Source organism: Poecilia mexicana, unplaced genomic scaffold, assembly GCF_051168715.1.
Source record: "Poecilia mexicana isolate PSO_F unplaced genomic scaffold, ASM5116871v1 scaffold_5, whole genome shotgun sequence".
NCBI classification, from domain to species: Eukaryota; Metazoa; Chordata; class Actinopteri; order Cyprinodontiformes; family Poeciliidae; genus Poecilia; species Poecilia mexicana.
In genome coordinates this window covers 11,710,003-11,730,576 of record NW_028263374.1, presented here as the reverse complement: position 1 = coordinate 11,730,576, position 20,574 = coordinate 11,710,003, and the positions used below count along the sequence as shown (strand labels likewise).

The 20,574-nt window shown below is 39.0% G+C and overlaps 2 protein-coding genes across 4 annotated transcripts in view; both read right to left on the bottom strand.

Annotated features, from left to right (window-relative positions):
* Positions 1 to 417: 417 nt before the first annotated feature.
* ikbke (inhibitor of nuclear factor kappa B kinase subunit epsilon) lies at positions 418 to 14,569 on the bottom strand. The gene is made up of 21 exons (XM_015013582.2): positions 14,209 to 14,569; positions 12,615 to 12,714; positions 12,291 to 12,428; positions 11,609 to 11,738; positions 11,352 to 11,533; positions 9,950 to 10,110; positions 9,749 to 9,859; positions 9,468 to 9,647; positions 8,219 to 8,415; positions 7,937 to 7,995; positions 7,738 to 7,829; positions 7,551 to 7,652; positions 7,290 to 7,350; positions 5,668 to 5,780; positions 5,492 to 5,568; positions 4,259 to 4,298; positions 4,061 to 4,162; positions 2,755 to 2,851; positions 2,464 to 2,555; positions 1,456 to 1,527; positions 418 to 1,385 (listed from the first exon to the last, which is right to left on the bottom strand). The coding sequence occupies exons 1-21, from the start codon at positions 14,244 to 14,246 to the stop codon at positions 1,322 to 1,324; spliced, it is 2,208 nt and encodes a 735-aa protein (XP_014869068.2). The 5' UTR covers positions 14,247 to 14,569; the 3' UTR covers positions 418 to 1,321.
* Positions 14,570 to 16,691: 2,122 nt separating this feature from the next.
* Positions 16,692 to 20,574, bottom strand: part of srgap2 (SLIT-ROBO Rho GTPase activating protein 2) — a 60,399-nt gene continuing 56,516 nt past the window's right edge. For all 3 annotated transcript variants that reach the window (XM_015013542.2, XM_015013545.2, XM_015013551.2), the window contains exons 22-23: positions 20,372 to 20,482; positions 16,692 to 20,292 (exon numbers count right to left, since the gene is read on the bottom strand). In XM_015013542.2, coding sequence (XP_014869028.2) covers positions 19,747 to 20,292; positions 20,372 to 20,482 — 657 coding nt within the window. In that variant the 3' untranslated portion in view covers positions 16,692 to 19,746. The remainder of the gene's footprint in view (positions 20,293 to 20,371; positions 20,483 to 20,574) is intronic.

The following is a 20,574-nucleotide window of genomic DNA, read 5'->3' as shown; positions in this document are numbered from 1 at the left end:
CCCTATTTCAACCACAAATAACAATGCCCTGGATTTCCCCTGCAGGGTTGATCACAGCTACTGTGATTATTTAATGTTACTCTACTGTACAGTCAGTGAGGTGACACAGCAGGGTCATTGCAGAGTTTCCCCTGACCATGTTTACTCTCTTTTCAGGGAAATCACATGGTAAAAAAAACAAACAGGAACATTACTTCAGATACAGTCCTGATGAAAGTATTCACACCCCTTAAACATGTCCGTATTTGACTTTTTCTACTAATATATTAGGATTTTAAATGGCAGACCCACATGGAGCTAATAAACAATATTAAAAAAAAATAGTAATAAAGATAGAACTATGGTATGCTTTTTTTCCTGAATCCCCCTTTACTTTAGTGGTGAATCACACAAAATCCCAGTAAAGTATACTAAACATTGTTTTTGTAAAAAATGTTTTTAATAGACCATCGTCGTCACCAGGAATACTGTGATTCATTCAAGCAGCTTATATTGACATTTGTTTTTACAATCATTGCAATAACATTACCTGGAGCTATTAAATTAGAACAATTAAAACTTGTCTATTTCATACAAAACCCCAAATTTTAATCAGGCCTCAATTAGGATTTTAAGAGATGACCAAGGGGTCGGTGTATCCATCTTGTTTCTACTTCCTGCTTGATTTACTGTAAGCGACGGACTTCCTCTTCCAGAATAATGCATCTTCTATGAAAACTAATCTCTTTAAATGTCAAACCACTTATAAAACGGTAAAAAAAAAAAAAATCAATATTGCACACAGATGATCACAAATAAGGATTTACTAAATACAATTATGAAAACAAAGACATGAAAAAAACAGATTAAATGCATTTAATCAGTGCCTTTTATCACAAACTCTAGACTACCAGAATTGATGTAAATGCACTCACAGGCAGAATGTTTGGATTCTCGAGAGCTTCTCTGGCAGAAGGGAAAACAGGAAATGCAACCAATAAAACACTCCAGCTGCTGACAGAGCATTTGTTTTGTTTCATGCCCACAGTCTATCGCTATGGCAGCCTATTAAAAATACAATAACACAAAAGGCATCAATGAGGTTTGCATTGAGCTGCTTTACTCAGGCAGCAAACACACACTCACACAAACACACTCATCTGAGCCTCGTGCCGCATCTTAAATTGAGATTCACATTCTACTGAACGTCTCTGACTGCTTCCTTTAATATTGATGACAGTCATCCATAGATCGAGCTCATCAGTGGCAGTGATCGCAGGAGACGCTGCAAGTGGGTTTGAGAGGTAAAAAAAAAAAAAAATCCAAGGATTGCACATCAGTGTCACAGTGTGGACGGTCTGGTCGGACCGGCCTCCAGAGCAGCTGAAGAATTCACTCCGCCGAGGCTGTGAGATCCAAGAAATATCATCAAACTGAGGAAGAGCTTAAAGAATTAAAGCTGTTTACACAACTCACCTCTCTATGATGCTGTTGTTACACTGTAGTTCTCTGACCAGAAGCTCCATTTCGTCCCTCAGATGATGCATCCTGCAACAAGGCAACACATGAAATCAGGCAACTGTGAGAGTTTGCATCTGCAGCTACACAAGCTGGCGTGGGTAGTCAAGTTATTAAGCTCTGTTGCTGCAAGTTCACCTCAAACCACCACACTAACAAGATGGCACATTACTAAGATTCAACACGTACCACAGATCAGATTAGAAACACTTTGCTGCCATCTAGTGGCTGGGGTTATGCTCGATGATGCATAATAAACGGAGATTTACAATTATTTATTATGCTGAAATTACTAATATGTTCTTAATATTTTTGACAGCAAGAACACAAATTTACTTAAATGGTATTTTTAAGAAAGTAAACAAATTCAGGCAGTAAACGAATATGTAGCACCGGATAAAAATTTTTTCTAAATTTTCTACGAGTTTGTTATTGTTCATTCATAGTTTAGAGAAGGATGAATATTTTTAAAATATTTTTTGTTGTATTTTTAGCGCTTTATGAACAGAATGCCTAAAACATTTTCACCCAGTCCTAACAGTGACGTCACAAAGCACAACCTTTACAAAAAATGACAGATTTCAGCGTTTCCCAGTTGTGAAGGATTGGGTTTTAGTTTGATTGCCAGCAAACTCACTAAACTTTGTAATTTTCTTTCATATAAGGCTTCTTGCCATGTTTATACATTTGATTGATAATAAAATACATTTTAAATGTTCCGTGTGTTCCTGTCTCTGCTCTTTGTGTTTAAAGTTTTTATCTAATTCCTCGCTAAATTTCCAGCCTTAAGCAACATTTGTTGTCATGTTGCTCAGCTGTCTCCACATCATTTTTATTATTATTATTTGGCAATCAGGACTGTCATGATTGTTTTCGGCATCTAAAACTGTACAGGGGAGCATATATCCATGTTTTAAGGTAAGTTCCAAGACCAACGAATTACAACAGGATAAAACTTAAAGCCACCTGAAGATCATCTGAGACTTGTCCCTGGGTGTGACTTCAGGCTGCTGTTCAGCTCTACCAAACTGAGGAGAGCAAAGGATTCTGTCCATGGCCTGTGGGAGAGACACACGAGACGAAACATCTTCAGAGATTTTTATTTTATTTTATTAAAAAAAAATAATAATAATGAAAAATCTAAAGTACAAGAGCACATGTTCATAAATACAGAGAAAGGCTTGACCTTCCCAAAGAGAGAAGGCTGGGCTTCTAATAGAACAAAAAAATCTGAAAGTCGTAAAAACTCATGTTTACCTTATTCTGCTGCTGCTCGCTAACATCCAAGTCTCCCAGTAAGCCAGCAGAGAAAGAAGTGAAGTCCTGCAGTCGAGTCTGCATGTTCAGCAAAACGCTACAAATACGAGTAAAAGCAGAAATGTATAAGTCACGGCTACTGTAATCCATTACAACCACCATCAATACAGAGGTGGGACTGGATACTATAAAAAAAGAAACTAAACCTACTTGAATCTGTTTTTCTGAAGTTGAGAGAGTCGCCAATAAATATTAGTTTGAAGAACTCCTTGAAACTCTCATTAAATACATAAAAATTTCCCCAACATGTTATTATAAGACAGTTTTATTTTCCCGAAACATTCCTTTGTATACATTTTCTCCCAGTTTTGAGTTTTGCACTTCAATTTGTGAAGACGTTTAAGAGAGTCACTGTTAGCATTTTTATTTAGTCATTTCTGTGTTTTGGTAAGTTCTGCATAATGCATTTATTTTAGGATTGGACAACAGTATCATTGATCATGGCAAATAGTAATAATAAGAATTTAAATTTATCATAGTAATTTTATTAATGTCTCCCATGAAGATTCAGGTTGTGCCTTTTGCACAGCTACATTTTCCTACTTTTGGTTTCATGGGATCATCTGCAAATATCAATATATTTGGAAAAAAGCGACTGAATTAAATTATTGCGCACTCTAGCGTGTTACAAAACGGGTTTGCTGAAGTCGCATTTCGGTTTTATCTGCATTTCTGAAGTTCTGACTCGAAGCAGTTTCCAAAAATACTGTGAAGTTTTTAAATACCTTTTAGCCTCCATTTATTTTAAATCACAAAACTTAAACAGATTTCTACATATACCAACTTCCTTGCACAGATACAAGAATAACAGTTCCTGTATTTGGGTGAGGGGGTAATGATTCCAAGACGGGAAATTTATGGGAAAATACTAATGCTGGAGCACGCCGGGACAGAGTAGTTTCCCGGCCAAAACGGGAGACTTTACAGGAAAGGGTATTTGTGATGTTTTATTTTTTAACTATAGGCTCAGATTAGTTAAAATTGAGACAGAAAAGCACAAGAAAACTAATTTTCCAATGTTATTTTAATAAAAATACCATTAGTTAACTGGGAATAATTGAGATTTTTGAACTCCTAATTTCTAATTATTTAAAAATAAAGGGAAAAAAAAATAAAGATGTGAAGGAATTACACAAAACTCAAGTTTTACCTTAAAAATAAGACGTTTCAAAAAGTTAAACAAGACAAGCAATGTGAAGATCTGTAATCTCCTTAAAGCAGGCTTGGATCGTGTTGCTGCTCTGACCTGCTCCACGTCCTTGTTGAGGCCAGGAGCTCTTTATACCTCTGCACACATTCGTCTCTGAAGAGAGACTTCACCCGCTTAATGTGGGACAACAGGTGGATTCTGGGAAAAGGACAGCAAACAAGTTCAGATGCTTCCTACGCCGAGGCCTCAATCAGGAAGAACCAGGAAGATACATTAAAAAAAGAGTCAACTCACTTCTCAAACTTGTGTATTTGCTCATCGTTATACAGAAGTTCTGGTTAAAAAAAAAAAAAAGTAATAAATCAGAAAAGTCAATATTTGGATTAATGGCGGTTTTTGCTTTTAGTTGTTCATTAAAATGTATTCAAGGTATTAAAGACAATCCAGAAGAGCTAAAACTGACAGGATTAATTTATTGGGTGATTTTATGCTATGAAAAAATATTTGCTGTTTGACCCAGGTGTGCTTGAGCTCAAGGTCAAAAACTGATTAAAAATATATCCTCTTCTTATTAAACTACCTCTCCCATGTTTAGTTGTAGATAAGCTGCTCCTTTTCTTAAACTCTATTGACGTTTCTCAAAAACTCAAAACAGACACTGACCTTCCAGCAAAGTTCCACCTTTGTGTTTTCAGTCCACAGAATCTTAGGTAAAAGTTTTCGGGATCATCGAGAAGCTTTTTGGCAAATGTGAAACAGGAAGTTGTGTTTTTTTATTTTATTTCTTTCACCAGTAGTTTTCATCTTAAACGTCACTCATGGATTCTATTTTGGCCAAGTCTCTTTCTAACTGCTGAATAACGAACTCTGACCTTAACTGTGGGAAGTGAGGCCTGTCGTGTCTTGTGTGTTGTTCTTGGGTTTTTTTGTGACTTCCTGTATGAGTCGTCGATTTGCTCTCAGAGTCATTTTAGTCATTTAGTCTCGTCACTCGGTGGAAGGTTTTCATGCCGATTCTATATGCTGATATTGGTTCTTACTGTGATTTGGTGGAGTCCCATAAATTTAGAAATGCCACTGTAATCCTTTAATGCCAATATATTGTAGTGGTTTTGTTTCTCATATCCTTCTTTTGGAAATCCTTCACTTCCTGCTGTCACTTTCTATGTAAGTGATTTCTTGGTTCAACAAGTCTGGCTGTTATCAGGCCCCATTCTGAATAATTAAGCAAAAACTTTGCTATTCAAAACTGTTAATTTGAAGATAAAGTTTTCCACATAGACAAGGTTGTTTTATTTCTCCCTTTAAAAAATACCTCATCGTTTAAAACTGAATTTTGTATCAACTCCGGTTATCTATGATGCAGATATTTTAGTGATCTGTAACATTCAATGGGTGATGAAAAAGCAAAAAGTAGAAAAATATTTTTTTCACAGCATTGTATCTCTACCCCAACTAAAAATGAGAATCTGTGTAAAACGTAATAACTTTGTAATAACAAACGTGTAGCTATAAAAGCCTTCATACTTCCTGTGAGTCTGTCTTTGCGATACTGCTGATGAATTGCTGTCATCTTCTCCAGCAGCATCTGCATCTTCTGACAGCTGTGGGACAAAAAAAACAAAAAAAAAAAAAAAAACTTTAAACAATAAAAATGTATTTAATCCTCATGGAAAAAAAACAACACAGCTCTCCCACAATACCTCTTATCATGAGTGAGGGTCTCGGCCAGCTTGGCCTGCTGTATCTGCAGGTGCTCCAGCTGAGTCTGAAACTCCCTGATGCCAGCAGAATAAATAGGCAGATGCTGATGAACCTGTGATGACAGCAGCAACACCTTCTGGTTACGTTATGCAAAAAAGAAACAACCTGTTTGCTGTTATTATTCACATGCCTGCATTTACAATTAGTTCTATTTGATTTAAGCAAATAATGACCATCTTCTGTCTCCTGTGATGTACTGACTTTCTGCTCCGCTAAAAGTAACAACTTACTTGAATAAAAGTGAATCTGAAAATCAAATACAGAACTTAATAAATCATCAAATTCTAAAATACATTGCAAAGAATCAACCAAAGAAAATGCAGGAATAATAAAAAAAAAAAACATCTGATGCCCCACAAACATAAACCCACAGAAACATTTTCACACAAAGAGACTTTAAATGAGCACAAAGAGGCATGTATCTGAAAGGCAAATAAAATTAAGATAAATTAACAGAATGTAATAAATAAAAATATATTAAATTGGCAAAAACAAGTAAGACCAATTCATAACAGCAAACAGGAATAACAGAAAATAAAAGTGTCATTTGACATCAGATAGAAATAAACTGCAAACAGGTAAAACCAAACATGGTAACACTTTATTTGAAGGGGGGTGAAGAAGACTGACATGACACTGTCATAAACATGACATAACACCTGTCATGAACATGAATAAGCCTTCATGAATAGTTATGACTGTTGTCATAAAGCGTCATTTGGTAAATTATGACACTTTTAATATAAAGTTGAGATTATTCAAAATGCCTTTGTTATGACAACTTGACATTAACCAAGAAATCATTACTGATATAAATTTGTTATACAATTATTACTGATTGCACTTTAAAAATCAGGTAACTTTATGTTATTAAAGGTAAAGTTTAAACAGTAATGATTTCTTGGTTAATGTCAAGTTGTCATAACAAAGACATTTTGAATAATGTCAACTTTGTATTAAAAATGTCATAATTTAGCGAATGACGCTTTATGACAACAGTCATAAATATTCATGAAGGCTTATTCATGTTCATGACAGGTGTTATGTCATGTTTATGACAGTGTCGTGTCAGTGTTATTCAACCCCCTTCAAATAAAGTGTTACCCCAAACATTTTTAAAACTTGGCGTGAAAGAATTAATAAGATAAAAAAAAATAATTGGGGGTGGTACAAGTCAGAAGAAAATCAGACAAAAATTTGTAAATTATTAGAAGCTTTAAAGGCATTAAAAAAAAAAAACATAAGCTATCCACAAACACTAGGAAAGCCAGTGCAGAGAGGTTAAAATCTGAGTCCATTTAGCTCTCCTCGACAAAAGATAGTAAAAAAATATATATATATATTCCACCAAAAAATACCTTCAGGTATTTAGCCTATCACACGCTTCTCACGTCATTTTCATGACTCACGGTGAGCAGGTATGACTGTGTGTATTAATAATGTACAATTCAAATAAGGGAAAATACGGCAAGCGGCCAGTCTGTGCTAAATCAGCCTGGGGGTGAAAACAGTCGTACATTAGTCAGACTGAACTCTGGTGTTGCTTCCTGGAGGCGCTTACCAGCTGCAGCTTCTGACTGGAGCTATCAACAGAGCCTTGATTTTCAGCCGAGTATAAAGCTCTAAAACACACAACAGAAGCAGGCAGAGTGAGATTATAATGACAGCAATGGAAATCCAACTCTGAGAATCCAGAGATGTTCACATTGTAGGGAACAAATCCAGACCTGAATTTTAATGCCTGGTTTATAAGGTTTATAAAATTACAGCTACAACACGGTGGCTACGAGAAACTGCTTCTAAAAGCCGCAACTAAACGTACAGTTTGTGAATCCTGTGCTGCGTGCTGAGGCAGGACTGCAGTCTAATGGTGATTATTGCAATGCTGTGCATGGCCTCTGTGCACTCGTGACGCAACTTCATCCTGAGAAACCAGAGAGGAAAAAGAAAGGAGTAAGAAGGATAAGATGACCTGGCGAGAGAGAATTTATCGGTTTCAAAGATCTCACATGTAGCTGTAGTAGCCCTGCAGCAGCAACTCTCTGTATGTGTGAAGCAACAGTACAATCCTCTTGTACTGGTGAACTATTCCCACTATGACCTAAAAAAGAAAAAGAGAAACAAACAGGTCATCATAAAAAAAAAATTCAAATTAAACAATGCAGAAATAAACTTGAATTTGGTGGAAAACAGTATGAGTAACGGTACCTTGGAGAAATTATAATCCGTCACTACGTCAAACTTGGATGGGAAGGGAGGCGTCTCCGCTGCAGAAAACAGAAATCCAAAGAAATATGATTCATGACATTGTTTAGGTTTTACTAGTAACTCAGGACTCAAGTTTTATTCTAAATGTGACTTGCTTCTTTGCTTTGTACACATTGTTGGCGCAGCTCTCAGACAGATTTCATTAAATTAACGAGATGGAGAGACAACCAAAAAAAAAAAAAAAAAAAAAAAAAAACTGAAGGTCGTCTCTGTTTGCCTTACGCTCTCTGAAGGGCAGGCTGGCGTTGGTCTCCGGCGTGCTGCTGAGCAGAATGAGAGGCTGGGAAGATGAAGTGCAGGGAAGGTTCACCACCTTCATGCCGCCCTCCAGGACCAGATCATGGCCCAGGTACATGAGCTGCTGCTGCGGGATGCCGATGCCAGTCTGAGCTGCCACCTCTTCAAAGAACACCGAAACTCTGCTTAGCACAAAGGAGACGCTTCAGGTTTATCTTAGCCAAGAATTTACCCCTGTGGTTTCCAAATGTTGTATATTTCACACTATAAAACGCAAAAGGCAAACCTATTGTAACTCTTGTTGTTGTTAGCTGAAGTAAGGCAAGTTCATTTGTAAAATATACTGCTCAAAAAAATAAAGGGAACATTTCACTTTAATTTTGTGTGTGGCTCCAAATCCAGGCCTCCATTGGTTAATAAATTTGATTTCCATTGATGATTTTTGTGTGATTTTGTTGTCAGCACATTCAACTTTGTACAGAACAAAGTATTCAATGAGAATATTTCATTCATTCAGATCTAGGATGTGTTATTTGAGTGTTCCCTTTATTTTTTTGAGCAGTGTATATTTCAATAACTGGAAATTCGAGGTTCTTCACATGATGAAAACATAAAGCAACAAACACTGTAATTTTGCCATCATCAAAAATGATCCTCATGAAATGTTAGAGCAAAGCCTAAAATGAATCCATCCTTGTTATTATTTAATCAAATGTAAATGCAAAGAAACGGGATTTAGTCTTGCAACCCTGAACCAGAAGGCCTGAGCGGTCCAACAACAGACATTTAATGTATTTTGGTGCTAATCAATTCAGTGGTTTATAAACTAACAGAAGTATTTCAAAGTCTATTTTCTAAGCTGCAGTAAATCACATAAAGACCTGAGAACTGAGGAAGCTCTATTGTACTAGTTTTAGTTGCATAGCTGCAACACAGTTAATGGCAGAAAGCTCATCGTCTACTTCACCAGGACTGCAGCTGTAAATCTGTGTCAGACAAAGCCGAGACACAACGAAATGGTCCAACAAATGGACAAACTAAGAGTTCCCCACTCATCAATTTGACTTGGGTCCTACAAAATCTTTAGAAACAAATAACTCAGTAACTTGCCAAAAAGGTATGGAAGTCTCTGAGCTATTCTTCCAATAAGATAACTTAAAATCACAATGAAACACAGACACGTTTTTAGTTTGATCACAAAGCGTGCGTCCACATCGTGCCAGCGCAGACGTACGTGTTGTAGTGATGGACGTAAATGCTGTGAGCCATGGCCTGCTGCAGGGAGAACAGATAAACGGGCTGCCGCTGCAATACGTCTGTAGTGGCTGTGAAGAACTGGTCAAAACCCCAACACCTGCCTTGGTCGGCCTCCATTATGCCTGCGAGGACGGGAACTAGAAGGGCTTTCAGACCCCTGCAGACAGACACGGGTTGTGGACGTAAACGGTAAGAAACATGTGCACACAGGCTAAAACATATCACTAGTTAACACACTCCTATAAACTGAGGAATTACTGTGAAAGCTGGCAGCTGTAAGGCAAGTGGTAGCTCCACTCTATAGAACCGCCTTCCGCCCGCTGCGTGCCGGCTATCGCTCCCATGGGCTTCTCTGTGGTTATCTTGTACCTGAAGGAGAAGTCAAACAAGGAAGGGAAGGGTTTCAGCGTTTCAAACTCCAGACAGGTTTTTGGGAGAGAGTTAAAGCCCGCAGCTTACATGGTGAGTTTGTTTTTACGGGGCCCTTCGAAAGGTGTGAAAGGGAGACTCCCCGTGGCGGAGTGGTACAAGGTCACGCCGATGCTCCACAAGTCAACGCTCACGCCGTAGGATTTCTGATGAGGCTTGCGCAGCACAGCGCGTTCGTACATGTCTGGGTGCTGCTCATACGGAGAGAAAATGAAGAAATGCTTTATTTTCTCTGTTATTTAATCTGTTGTTGCCAATACAGATAATCGCAGTCAGGAGCACCTATGTCAGCATATTTTCTCATTTGCCTGAAAGCAGGTCATTCAGTCAGAAAAAGTATAATCGGATTTAGATATTGAGATCTGAGACAGTTTTTCATTCCACTGTTGAGCACTTAACAGATCACCGCTTGCAACAAAGAGATCAGAGGAAAGAGTTGACAAAAGAAGCTGCAACTCGTCTAATCAGGAATCTCAAAGTTAATCTCATTCTGCATTTTGTCACTCAATTAAAACCGTTTGTGTATTTTGTTGAGATTTCTTCCGTAGTCCAAATGCAACATAGTGACTTCAGGATGAGACCAGAGAACATGACATTTAGGTGGCGCAAGAAGTCAGGAAATTATGGGACTCCTAAACATTTTTGTACTTTTCCAGACTTAAGTTTTTACGTTCACTTCTTCTTGAAGAAAATGCTTGCCCTATATTTTCCAGTCAGGGTGTGGTACGGTGCCATTTTGTTGCTTTTTTTTTTTTTCTTTTTGCATACGGACAAACTCTATTTCATAACCTGTAACTATTTGCACTTGTTGAATAACAGTTGTCGCATTCTGCAAAAAAAATGCTGATTCTGCAATGCGGTTTGTCAAGTTTGGTACCTTTATCTAAAAAAATGTTCAAAAATTAGTAGTTTTAGTACATTGTTGAACTTTGGCACCAGAGTCAGTCCAAGAACCACCGGTCCAGTTCAACCTGAATTTGAAGGTGTCTAATGTCCAAAGTGTTTGGAAAGAGTGATTTTTTTTTTTTTTTTGAGATTGTGTCCGATCAATCCGTAATTTGAACACTAAAATACTGACAAGTAAATTGGTTACGTCAAGGTCTAATGTTGCAAATCAAAAATAAATTGTGGTATTTAATTATAAATCAATGTAAAATCCAGTGCATTTATTAAGAAAAATGATTGGGATTTTGCTCTTGAATTGAAGATTTTAAAAAGTCCATACTCAATGTTTTTAATACTTACCCAAATCTGTAAAATTACATTAATTTTTTCTTTCTTACTAAGAGCTCCTGTCTTAGTCGCCACTTTAAAGTTTTTTTTCTAACTTTAATTAGAGTACCTTTAATTTTTTAACTGCCTGTTCTCAAAGAGAAAAAAAAAGCACTGCTGCACAGTTCAGCTAAGTTTGATGCCAAGACTAAAATCCTACCAGATATTCCTCAGTTCCATAAATGGACACAAACTTCTCGTCGTCTTCCAGCTCTCGCGCCGCTCCGAAGTCCGTCAGCTTGTAGACGGACTTGCCGTCCTCTCCAACCTGCCTCATTATGTTCCCCGGCTTGATGTCCCGATGCACTACTCCGTATTCCCGCAGATGATTCATACCCTGCACTGCAGACAAAACAAAGACGGAGGTCACACATGGGCACACGAAAACGCAGAGCAAAATCATACCCACGAACCTACCTATGCACTGCAAGACAGTGAGGAACTCTGCTTCAGGCAAGCCAAAGGCGTTTTCTGGGTCCTCGAGCAGGTTGAGCAGACTCCCTCCTGAACAATACTCCATCACCAGGACCTTCTGCTTTGTTTGCAGCTGGCAGAAAACCAACAAAGTCAGACGGCTGCACTCCTTTATCAGAAAAGTTTTAGTAGCAACTTGAAAAAACAAAAATCTGTGTGAAATATTCCAGTTGTTGCAACTAGGCCTGTCACAGTAGCAAATTTTGCTGGATGATAAATTGTTCCAGACGATGATGACTGACAATATTGTGGTTTAAATATAATTTCCAACTAATATAATAATAAAGGCATAATGATGCAAGTACACCCTCTCAAGGATCAATAAACATGGAACTGAAAGACATTTTACATATCCAAAATAAGTAAATGAAGCACCCAAAACAAGTGATAAAATGGATGCTGAAGTCTCTAAACAAAACTGTCCTTCAAACAAAAGGTTACTTGAGGCCAATGAAGCCCTTTCGTCATCCAATCTTTGGCAGAAAGATTGGATCAATCACGCAAATGGAAATGATCGAGCTCAATTTAATATCTCATGCAAATCAATTGATTTATCGCTTATTGCGACATGCTCAGTTGCAACACGTCACCCCGTTTCGGTTTCCTCTTCCTCTGGTTCCATTACCTCCTCGACAGCAAACAGCCTCACAATGTTGCTGTGGTTGAGCTTCCTGAGCATCTCGAACTCTCTCATCTGGACATCGTGGGGGCGGCTGTAGCTCAGCACGTTGAACACTTTCACAGCCACCAGCTCGCCTGATCTCTGCACAAATACGCACATCGCGCCGCAATCGTCAGCACAGAGCGTCAGACAGCCCACATCACTGAAACCGCAGCCTTTCCTTATCTTTTGAAGATGCAACAGCAAAGGCTACGTCGTATGAGATGGTGGCTAAAATGACGCAGGGAAGTGTTATTGATGTGAAGTGGCTCTGCCGGTGGCGGCTACCTTGTTGCGCGCTTTGTAGACGCTGGCAGTGGCCCCCTGCCCGAGGATGTCATGCATAGACCACAGGTAGTTCGCTGTGCTTCCTGTTATACCCGACATACTAGAAGAAGCAGAGAGAAGAGTCATGCGGTAGCAGAAACACATGGCAGATCACAAACAAATCAAAATTTGAAAGATATGAGGAAAAGGTGGCCAAAGAAGTAGAACAGGTGCATCTCAGTGAATTAGAACCTCATTCAAAAGTTGTTTTGAGTCTTTCAGTTCAAACAGGAAAACACATTTTATTGATTCACTACGATTTATCTTTTACATTGTTACCTCTGAACCAGTAGTATTTTAAGAAACAGCAACCAGTTTTCATCTTTACAAATTCAATTACATTTTGAATTTCATGTCATATTGCATCGATGTTTGGGTTTTGGTTTGTATGTGATACTTCTTCATGTGGGTTATTTATATTCTATACATCTTGCCATATTCTGATCTGTCATGTTCTGTGTTTATCATTGTTTCTTGCCATAGTAGATCCTTCCTTTATGTTCAGTTTCTTAGTTTATTCTTCTCCTTGTAAGTTTGTATTTATTGTTTTCTTAGATTCTTTTGGGGTCTTTTTTTTCTCCTTTTTCTCACATTTCCTCTAGTTAGTTTGTCTAGCTCTTCTGACACTTTCCACCCTGCCTTAGTACATGAACATGTAAGTTTATCTTCATATATATATATATATATATATATATATATATATATATATATATATATATATATATATATATATATATATATATATATATGCCAAACTAAACATGACATTTAATTTGGAAATTAATTTCCAATAGTCTGGAAGAAGTAAGAAGAGAACAGAATCCACATTGCATGTGAAATTTCCACAGTAAGTTATGACTGGAAATGGACATGCTTTTCAGTAGACTGGGATATGCTACAAACAACAACAATAAAAAAAAATCAGCATGTAAATCACTTCCAGCCCTTTGGCAACTTTATGATTTCATAAAGGTATGCTTCAAAATCCCCAAGGGGAAGTGCCAGACTGTTTGCACATCCAAACCACTTTTAAGAAACTCACTGTTTAATTCTATGTTTCAATAGTGCTGTTAAAAACATTGTTTTTGTAATCAGGAATCCCACAGTGGGTTGTTTTCTTTACTAAACCCCATTCAGACATACAACATTTATTTAATTTTTTCATCTGGATTTAAAAGAATGGGAATAGGCGTGTTTTAAGAAGTCGCGATATTTACTTATTTTTTACTTAGTTGACACATTAATCTGTCATTTTACTGTTCTAAGCAGATCACTTTTAGATGTCGCACACTCCCAGCCCTTTGGCAACTTTCCAATCCCCATACCTGTAACAACACAGTGAAACACTGAAGGTTCGTTAAGGTGACAGCAGATTCACTTACTTATTTACCTGTGTATAAATAAATACACACACACAAATAAATGTGTATGTATGTGTCCCGATACTAACCACTACAATAACGAGCTAGCTATACGGACAGGTCATTTAAAACACAGTTCTCTAAGTTTGTTAGCAAGTTAAGAAGTTATCATGTTAGCAGCTGTGTTAGCTTACCTGGTTCCGGTTCTGCAGTTGGCCGAGTTGTTATTCATCTATAGGGTTTTGTTTAACCCGGGTCAGTGGCTCCAGCCCGTTTCACTCCGTCCGCCACTCACAGCGTTGTGCTACGATAAGACTAACTTGACTGGAAACAAATTACGCCAGCGTGTAAAACTTGATCCGCAGGAAAAAGTGACAGCATGCCGGAGTGATGGCTGCCGTCTCAGCGGGTGACACGGGGAAGAAAACACACTCGCTGGTAGCAGCAGGCGTCCTGAATTTAGTACGAGGATTCAAAGTTTATTAGATTCTTGAAAGGCAACAGCCTCCGTGCATGGCTGAACTGTGGTGAGTGTGATGAAGGAAGTGTGTAGGCTTTAAAAGGGGCGGACGTTTCTCTTTGGCGGAAACAACCAGGGAACTTCCGACTTCTTGCTTATTAAACCGTAGCGGTGTAAATAACTACGGTAGTCTAGTCACAGCCTGAAAAATCACTGAGTCATGTAATGAATAGATACATGTTTTACATTAATTTTAGTGGGGTTTTTTGTTTTGTTTTGTTTTCACAAGATAGTCATACGTACAAAATCTGATATGTGGAAAATAGTCGATCAAACATTATCTATAGATTATTTCAGTTTTGGTAATATGAACTGTTTCAGGCACCTAATTAATGATACAATAAATGATCACACTTTTCAAATTGGTCTCACTGTGTCCAGATAAAGCTCTCTCCAAATAAGAAAAGTGTACTCTAACCTAAACACATCTGACACCGCTTTCTGTCATTCTAAGCGCAGTTAAAAAAAAATAAAAACCCATACAGTTAAGGTCAGAAATCATACACTTTTAAAATTTCTATATAAGTCTCCATCATAAAACCTGTTCATACTTTTACTGCTTCCAAAAGAACAGTCAAAATCTCCATAGAGTTTGATCAGTATATTTTTACTGATGTGCTGAATTGCAACATGAAAACTGAAAAACAATAAGGCCAAAAAGATTAACCTTCTTTTTCTTTACTTGAACGCTTTGACTACTCTGAGACTTTTTGTAAGAAGTAAATTGATCCTGTCGAAAAAAGTTAGTGTTAATCTCGGAAAGAGGATAGCAGGCGTTTATTGTGAATGAAAGCTGCACGCCATTGCAAAACATAAAGTCACAAATTCTGACATGGGTGTAATAACAAAATTTGAGTAACTTGAGAGAAAAATAACTAGAGATGCCAATAAGGATCTCTGGGTCTCTACCAAGATGAGTGTTGCTCCGCTGGCCTCTAGTGGAATAGGTGGAATCGGTGTGACAAGGAAAGTAGCAGTGGCAGCTCTTCACCATGTAGGGCTTTAAGGTCACCATCCAAGAAAGACTCAACTGCTGAAACAAATTATCGCCCATGAACATTTGAAACATGGTTTGGAAGTCTGTTCTTTGGTCTGATGAGACCATACTTGAGCTCTATGGGCGCTTTGAAGAGAGAAGAGAGAAGCTATCACACCTAAAACACAGTCACACCTGGTGGTGGTTTGCTACTTCAGGCTCTATGAACCTTGTTTGTGTTCGTGGGATCATGGAAACGACAGCAGAATTTTAGCATTTGGAAGAATAATTTAAATAAGCCTCCTGCAAGTCTCTCATTAGGCCAGATTTGGGGTATCTTGTTGTCATTCAACAAAGATATCCTAAAGCATACCTCAAATTTTCTCACCAACCTTTTAAGGGACTTGAAAATCAAGGTCCTGGAGTGGCCCCCAGGCCCCAGATCTGAAGGCCACTCCACATCTGAGAGCCCAGATCTCAATCCCATTGAGAATCTATGGTGAGTGCTTAAGGCGCCACGCAAACTAGATGAGCTGGAACGATTTGCAAAACCAAAGTGGACTCTACATCTCAAGAGACATGTCTGTAAGACACAGGCCACACTAAATGTCACAATGTCAATAGTGAGCAATGGGTGTGGTTACCTTGTCTCCTGGTAGAGAGGCACTTGATCAGTGTTAGCTAGACAACTGTTTGCTTTTGTTTGGCTCAGTTTGTTTGTTCATTGCTTGGCTACCAGAGAGATGCCTTTGGTTGGTTTGAATATCTTTTTTTCCTTGATAAGGAAATCGGTGGTTGAAAATTGCAATTTATGTTTACTCAGTTTATGACTGTCATAATTTTGCTCATCTGAAAAATGTAAGTGTGATTAAACAAGTAAAAACAAAAGAAATATGTGGAGAGGCAAATACTGGTTAGTATACATATGTGTACTCAAATTAAAGGTTGAGTTTTCCTAAAATGTTCCTGTGCAACATTATGCTAATGCAGAAATGGATGCTTTTGTTTTTACATATCTTTGCGAGAGATATCAAAGTCCTACATGAGGTGAAACCACTTTCTTGATGCAAAAAAACATTTGAGAGATCATTTTTTATCTTGTTTTGAGTTAGATATGTCTAACTCTACGTTACCTTTGTGTTCCAGCTGTGTGTGTGTGTTTTTCAGTGGATCAACAAATCTTATAGCAAGCCATGTTTATTAAAAAAAAAACAGATCTACTACAAGAACTACACATAGAATTATATAAGGCCTGTTTGATTAAACTACTATTGCTATTACTGTACAATACTGTACCAAAAGTGTACCTCTGTCATGTACAACATTGTATATACAAAGTACATCTGAGCACATGATTCTCCAGTAATACAGAGAGACAACTATAAATAGATTTGACATTACTGTCTTTTTTTTTTTTTAGTTCTGTGATTTCCCCCCCCCTCCCCAAATGCACACACACAAAAAAATGCATACTCATCAACAATATTCAACTCCAACACATCATCCCCACACAGTTAGTTCACATGCAAGCCAAGTGCACAATGACTGATTAGAGTTCACAGAAGGTCTTTTGCGCCTTTTCACAAATGCACCGACCACCCACATGCATGTTTGTACTGTACGCGTGAACAGGAATGGTTCTGCATCGCACAGTCCCTCCAGTTGTGATACTGAGGTAAGAGCAACACAAATACACCAGGTATGCACAAAAACTATACAGAGATTTCAAAGAGACTTGACAGATACAGTTCATTACAGGAATGCATACCGCGCTGTAGAGCTGGGGGGGAGGAGAGGGGAAGCTTGAAAAAAAAACAAAAAAACGGTAACATACACTGAAAAGGCATGGATTTGTGCTCTCTCTTACTGTGAGTTTCTTTTTTTTTCACATAATGCAAATTCATTTTTGCAAAGGGCAAATTGACAAAAAAAAAAGGCCAGTTTTCGCATTGTCTTTTTAATAACAGCGAGCTTCTCTGCCACTGCTAGGGTTGCTACAATGACTGCAGACAACGCATCAGCTATCTTAGCTGGTTTGTTCCTCATTTTCAGTGTCTTGCAAAAGTAATAGCATCCCTTACATTTTTTTTCCACAGTTTGTCACGCTACAACCATAAACTTGAGTGTTTTATTTTATTTTTTTTTTGGAGGATTTTACATGATCGCCCAACACAAAGTGGTGCATAACACCAAAGGTGAATGGATTGAAAAGTTTGCAGGGGAAAATCTGAAAATCATGGTGAGCATTTGTATTCAGTCTCCTTTATTCAGTCTGCAGACTGTAAAGTCTGTCATTGCAATTAATCATATATTCATTTGTACTGATATATACTGGAGTCAACAGGGAAAATAATTCTACAAACAGTAAAATGAACTAACCACACTGTCAGTTTTGGTTTTTTTTTTTTTGTTTTTTTTTTTTGCAAACTTCATCAGTTAGATTTGATATTAATCAAAAGTTGCAATTGTACAATGTGACAATTCTCCATCACTATTTTGCAGGACAGATGTTTTTATACTGAGCTGAAACTGCACTCAGACTCCTTAGTAATTAGGTGACTACTGAAGGAAACTGAATGCTGCTGAGGTGTATTGGATAAAACAAACCCCATTGCTACCTTCCTTCCACTTCACAATTATGAGCTACCTTTGTGTTGAGTTGATCCTATAAGATCCCACTAAAATATATTAAACGTTATGGTTTTAATGTGGAAACAATGTGGAAAAAAAAAACAACTAAAGGGAAATAGAAACACATTTGCAGCTGTAAATGACACATTTTCAGGATATTGAGAACTGGCGTCCCTACGCGTCTCCTGAATGTAGTTTTCAGTTGGCATTCATTTATGCGCAGGCCGGTGAGGTGCATAAAGTACTCTCTACCCATGCATGTGCACACTTACACACATGCATATAGATAGATATAACAGTCCATAAGTTCCCCCACCCAACCGATTCTTGGCATTAACTCGGGAACACAGAAGATGAGGTGGTTTTTTTGTGCTTACGTGTGCACACACTCAGGAAGATCCTCAGCTGCATGCTTTCCAGTTATCAACATGATTATTAAATAGTAAAAACAGAAGATCAAGATGTTTTCTTTACTTATAAATTATTGACTTTTTTTTTTTTTTTTTTTGGAACTTGTGTTACAGCTGGTATCCCCAGTTCGGCTAGTTGGTACTGTGAGTGGCCCCAGCATGCATGATAAAAACCTGAAAGGCGTTTAGCTGCCTCAAATCACCACACATTAGGGGAAAATGTGTGCACAGTCCAAAAAAAAACAACAACAAAAAAACAACAACAAAAAGCCATATAAAGACGCTGGGTTTCAGTGGTCCCCTACACACAGACACACGGCAAAGCTGCTGCACTACAGCAGCTTCATACCGCCAAACTTTTTGCTTTCATTGTTTTATTGCTATGTTAGATTCAAAATTACTGTTGGCCATATTAGGTACATGTTTATGTTATGTAATAAAAACACAGATGTATTAAAACACTGAAGGAGAGGTAAATAAAGCTCTTGATCGCATGATTTACACTGATATTTGGCCAAGTTTTTCCTTTCTCTCATCGTTCCGAAGAGAAAATTAAAAAAAAATCCCATCTGCCTCTTATGAAGCAGCAAGTCAGTGTGTTTCGGTTCTTCAAAGTGGGGAGCTTGGCTTTCACAGTCTGTTCTCGTAAATCAAACACTTCCATCTGTTTCTCCACACAACACAGGGTTGTCAAAATGAAAAAAAAAAACCCTGCCATGTCTAATATACAAAAATTAAACAGTGCTTTTTGTTCTTTACACATAGAGCTCCTTCCCAAAGGCAAATAACTCTTAACACCCGCACTCAAACACAATTTCATATGCAAACCCTTGCTACCCTCCCCCTCACCCCCACAAAAAAAAATAGTGTGTGTGTGTGTGTGTGTGTGTGTGTGTGTGTGTGCGTGTGTGTGTGTGTGTGTGTGTAGGCTCCAGATGTGGCTCCCCTGCTGGAGGTTTTGAAATCCAGCGTTGTTTGGAGATCTCTCTGCAGAGGAAAAGAAAAATCCAAGTTTCTCCTTGCAGTAAAGCAGAGCTGCCAGCAGAGGGCACACTCTTCCTGCTAAAGACAATGACACCTAAGAGGCTGCTAAGAAACTGCTACATGTCAGTAGAGGGGTTATGTGAAACAACCGAAGTGCTTTTTGCACTCGCTGAAAGAGCTGTAAGGATTGTTACAAGGAATTCAGGAAAAATTAAGCGGGACAGGTTTTGTCATTAGACTGGGGAGGAGGTGGAGGAGGAGGGGGCGTGTGGGCGAGTGAGTGTGTGTGGCCCACGAGTGGAGGAGGCGGCGTTGGGGGGACGATGGAGGTCGGAGAGCCCATCGCCGGGCTCCCGGTCCCTCCTCCCTTTGGGAACACCACGGGTTTCGGTCTGGTCGCCGGCGGACGCAGCTCCCTGAAGGAAGGTACGGATGAGGAGAGAGTCGACGAAGACAGGGAGGGGGACGTGGCAGATGGCAGCGGGCTCCGCGGCTGGGTCTTAGGAGGGCGGAAAGACGAGGGAACGTCGCTCGCCGACGAGGCGCTGCGCTGGAGCGGGTGGACGTAAGAGGGGCCGCCCTCGCCGTCCCGCAGCAGACGGGAGTGGAGCGGGCTGGACGGCTCGGAAGCTCCTCCTCCGCTCATGCCCTTCAGCTGCTCCAGCGTGTCCAGCACCACGTCGGGGGTGTGCGTGTGTTTGGAGGGCGCTTGTCTTTCAAACTTGCTGAGCTCGCTCAGGGCAGAGTCCTGGGTGTCCTGCAACGCAGCAGGCAGACACGATGTAAGCAAGCAAACACCGAGGACGAAAGGAACCGAGCGCAGGAAAAAGCCGTACCTGTGCGGTGAGCTCCACATGACCTATGACCTCAGGGTCCAGGGGCCTGTGGTTGCTGAAACTCTTGGAGCGTCCTGCGGGGGTCGCCTTCCGTAACTGTGGACTCTCCACCTAAACCAGGGGCGTCAAACTCATTTTAACTTCGGGCCATTTAAAAGTCACAAATGTCCTCAGAGGGCTGGTTGTCAATACAGAATGGTTTG

What these genes read in the sequence shown, in the direction of transcription:
- ikbke (XM_015013582.2), bottom strand. Translation starts at nt 14,246, where the DNA reads ATGAATAACAACTCGGCCAACTGCAGAACCGGAACCAG. An exon ending in CACTGTCTTGCAGTGCATAG is followed by an intron (nt 11,534 to 11,608) that starts GTAGGTTCGTGG and finishes TTTTGTCTGCAG; the next exon opens with TGCAGGGTATGAATCATCTG. An exon ending in CAAATACACAAGTTTGAGAA is followed by an intron (nt 4,163 to 4,258) that starts GTGAGTTGACTC and finishes TCCTTTTCCCAG; the next exon opens with AATCCACCTGTTGTCCCACA.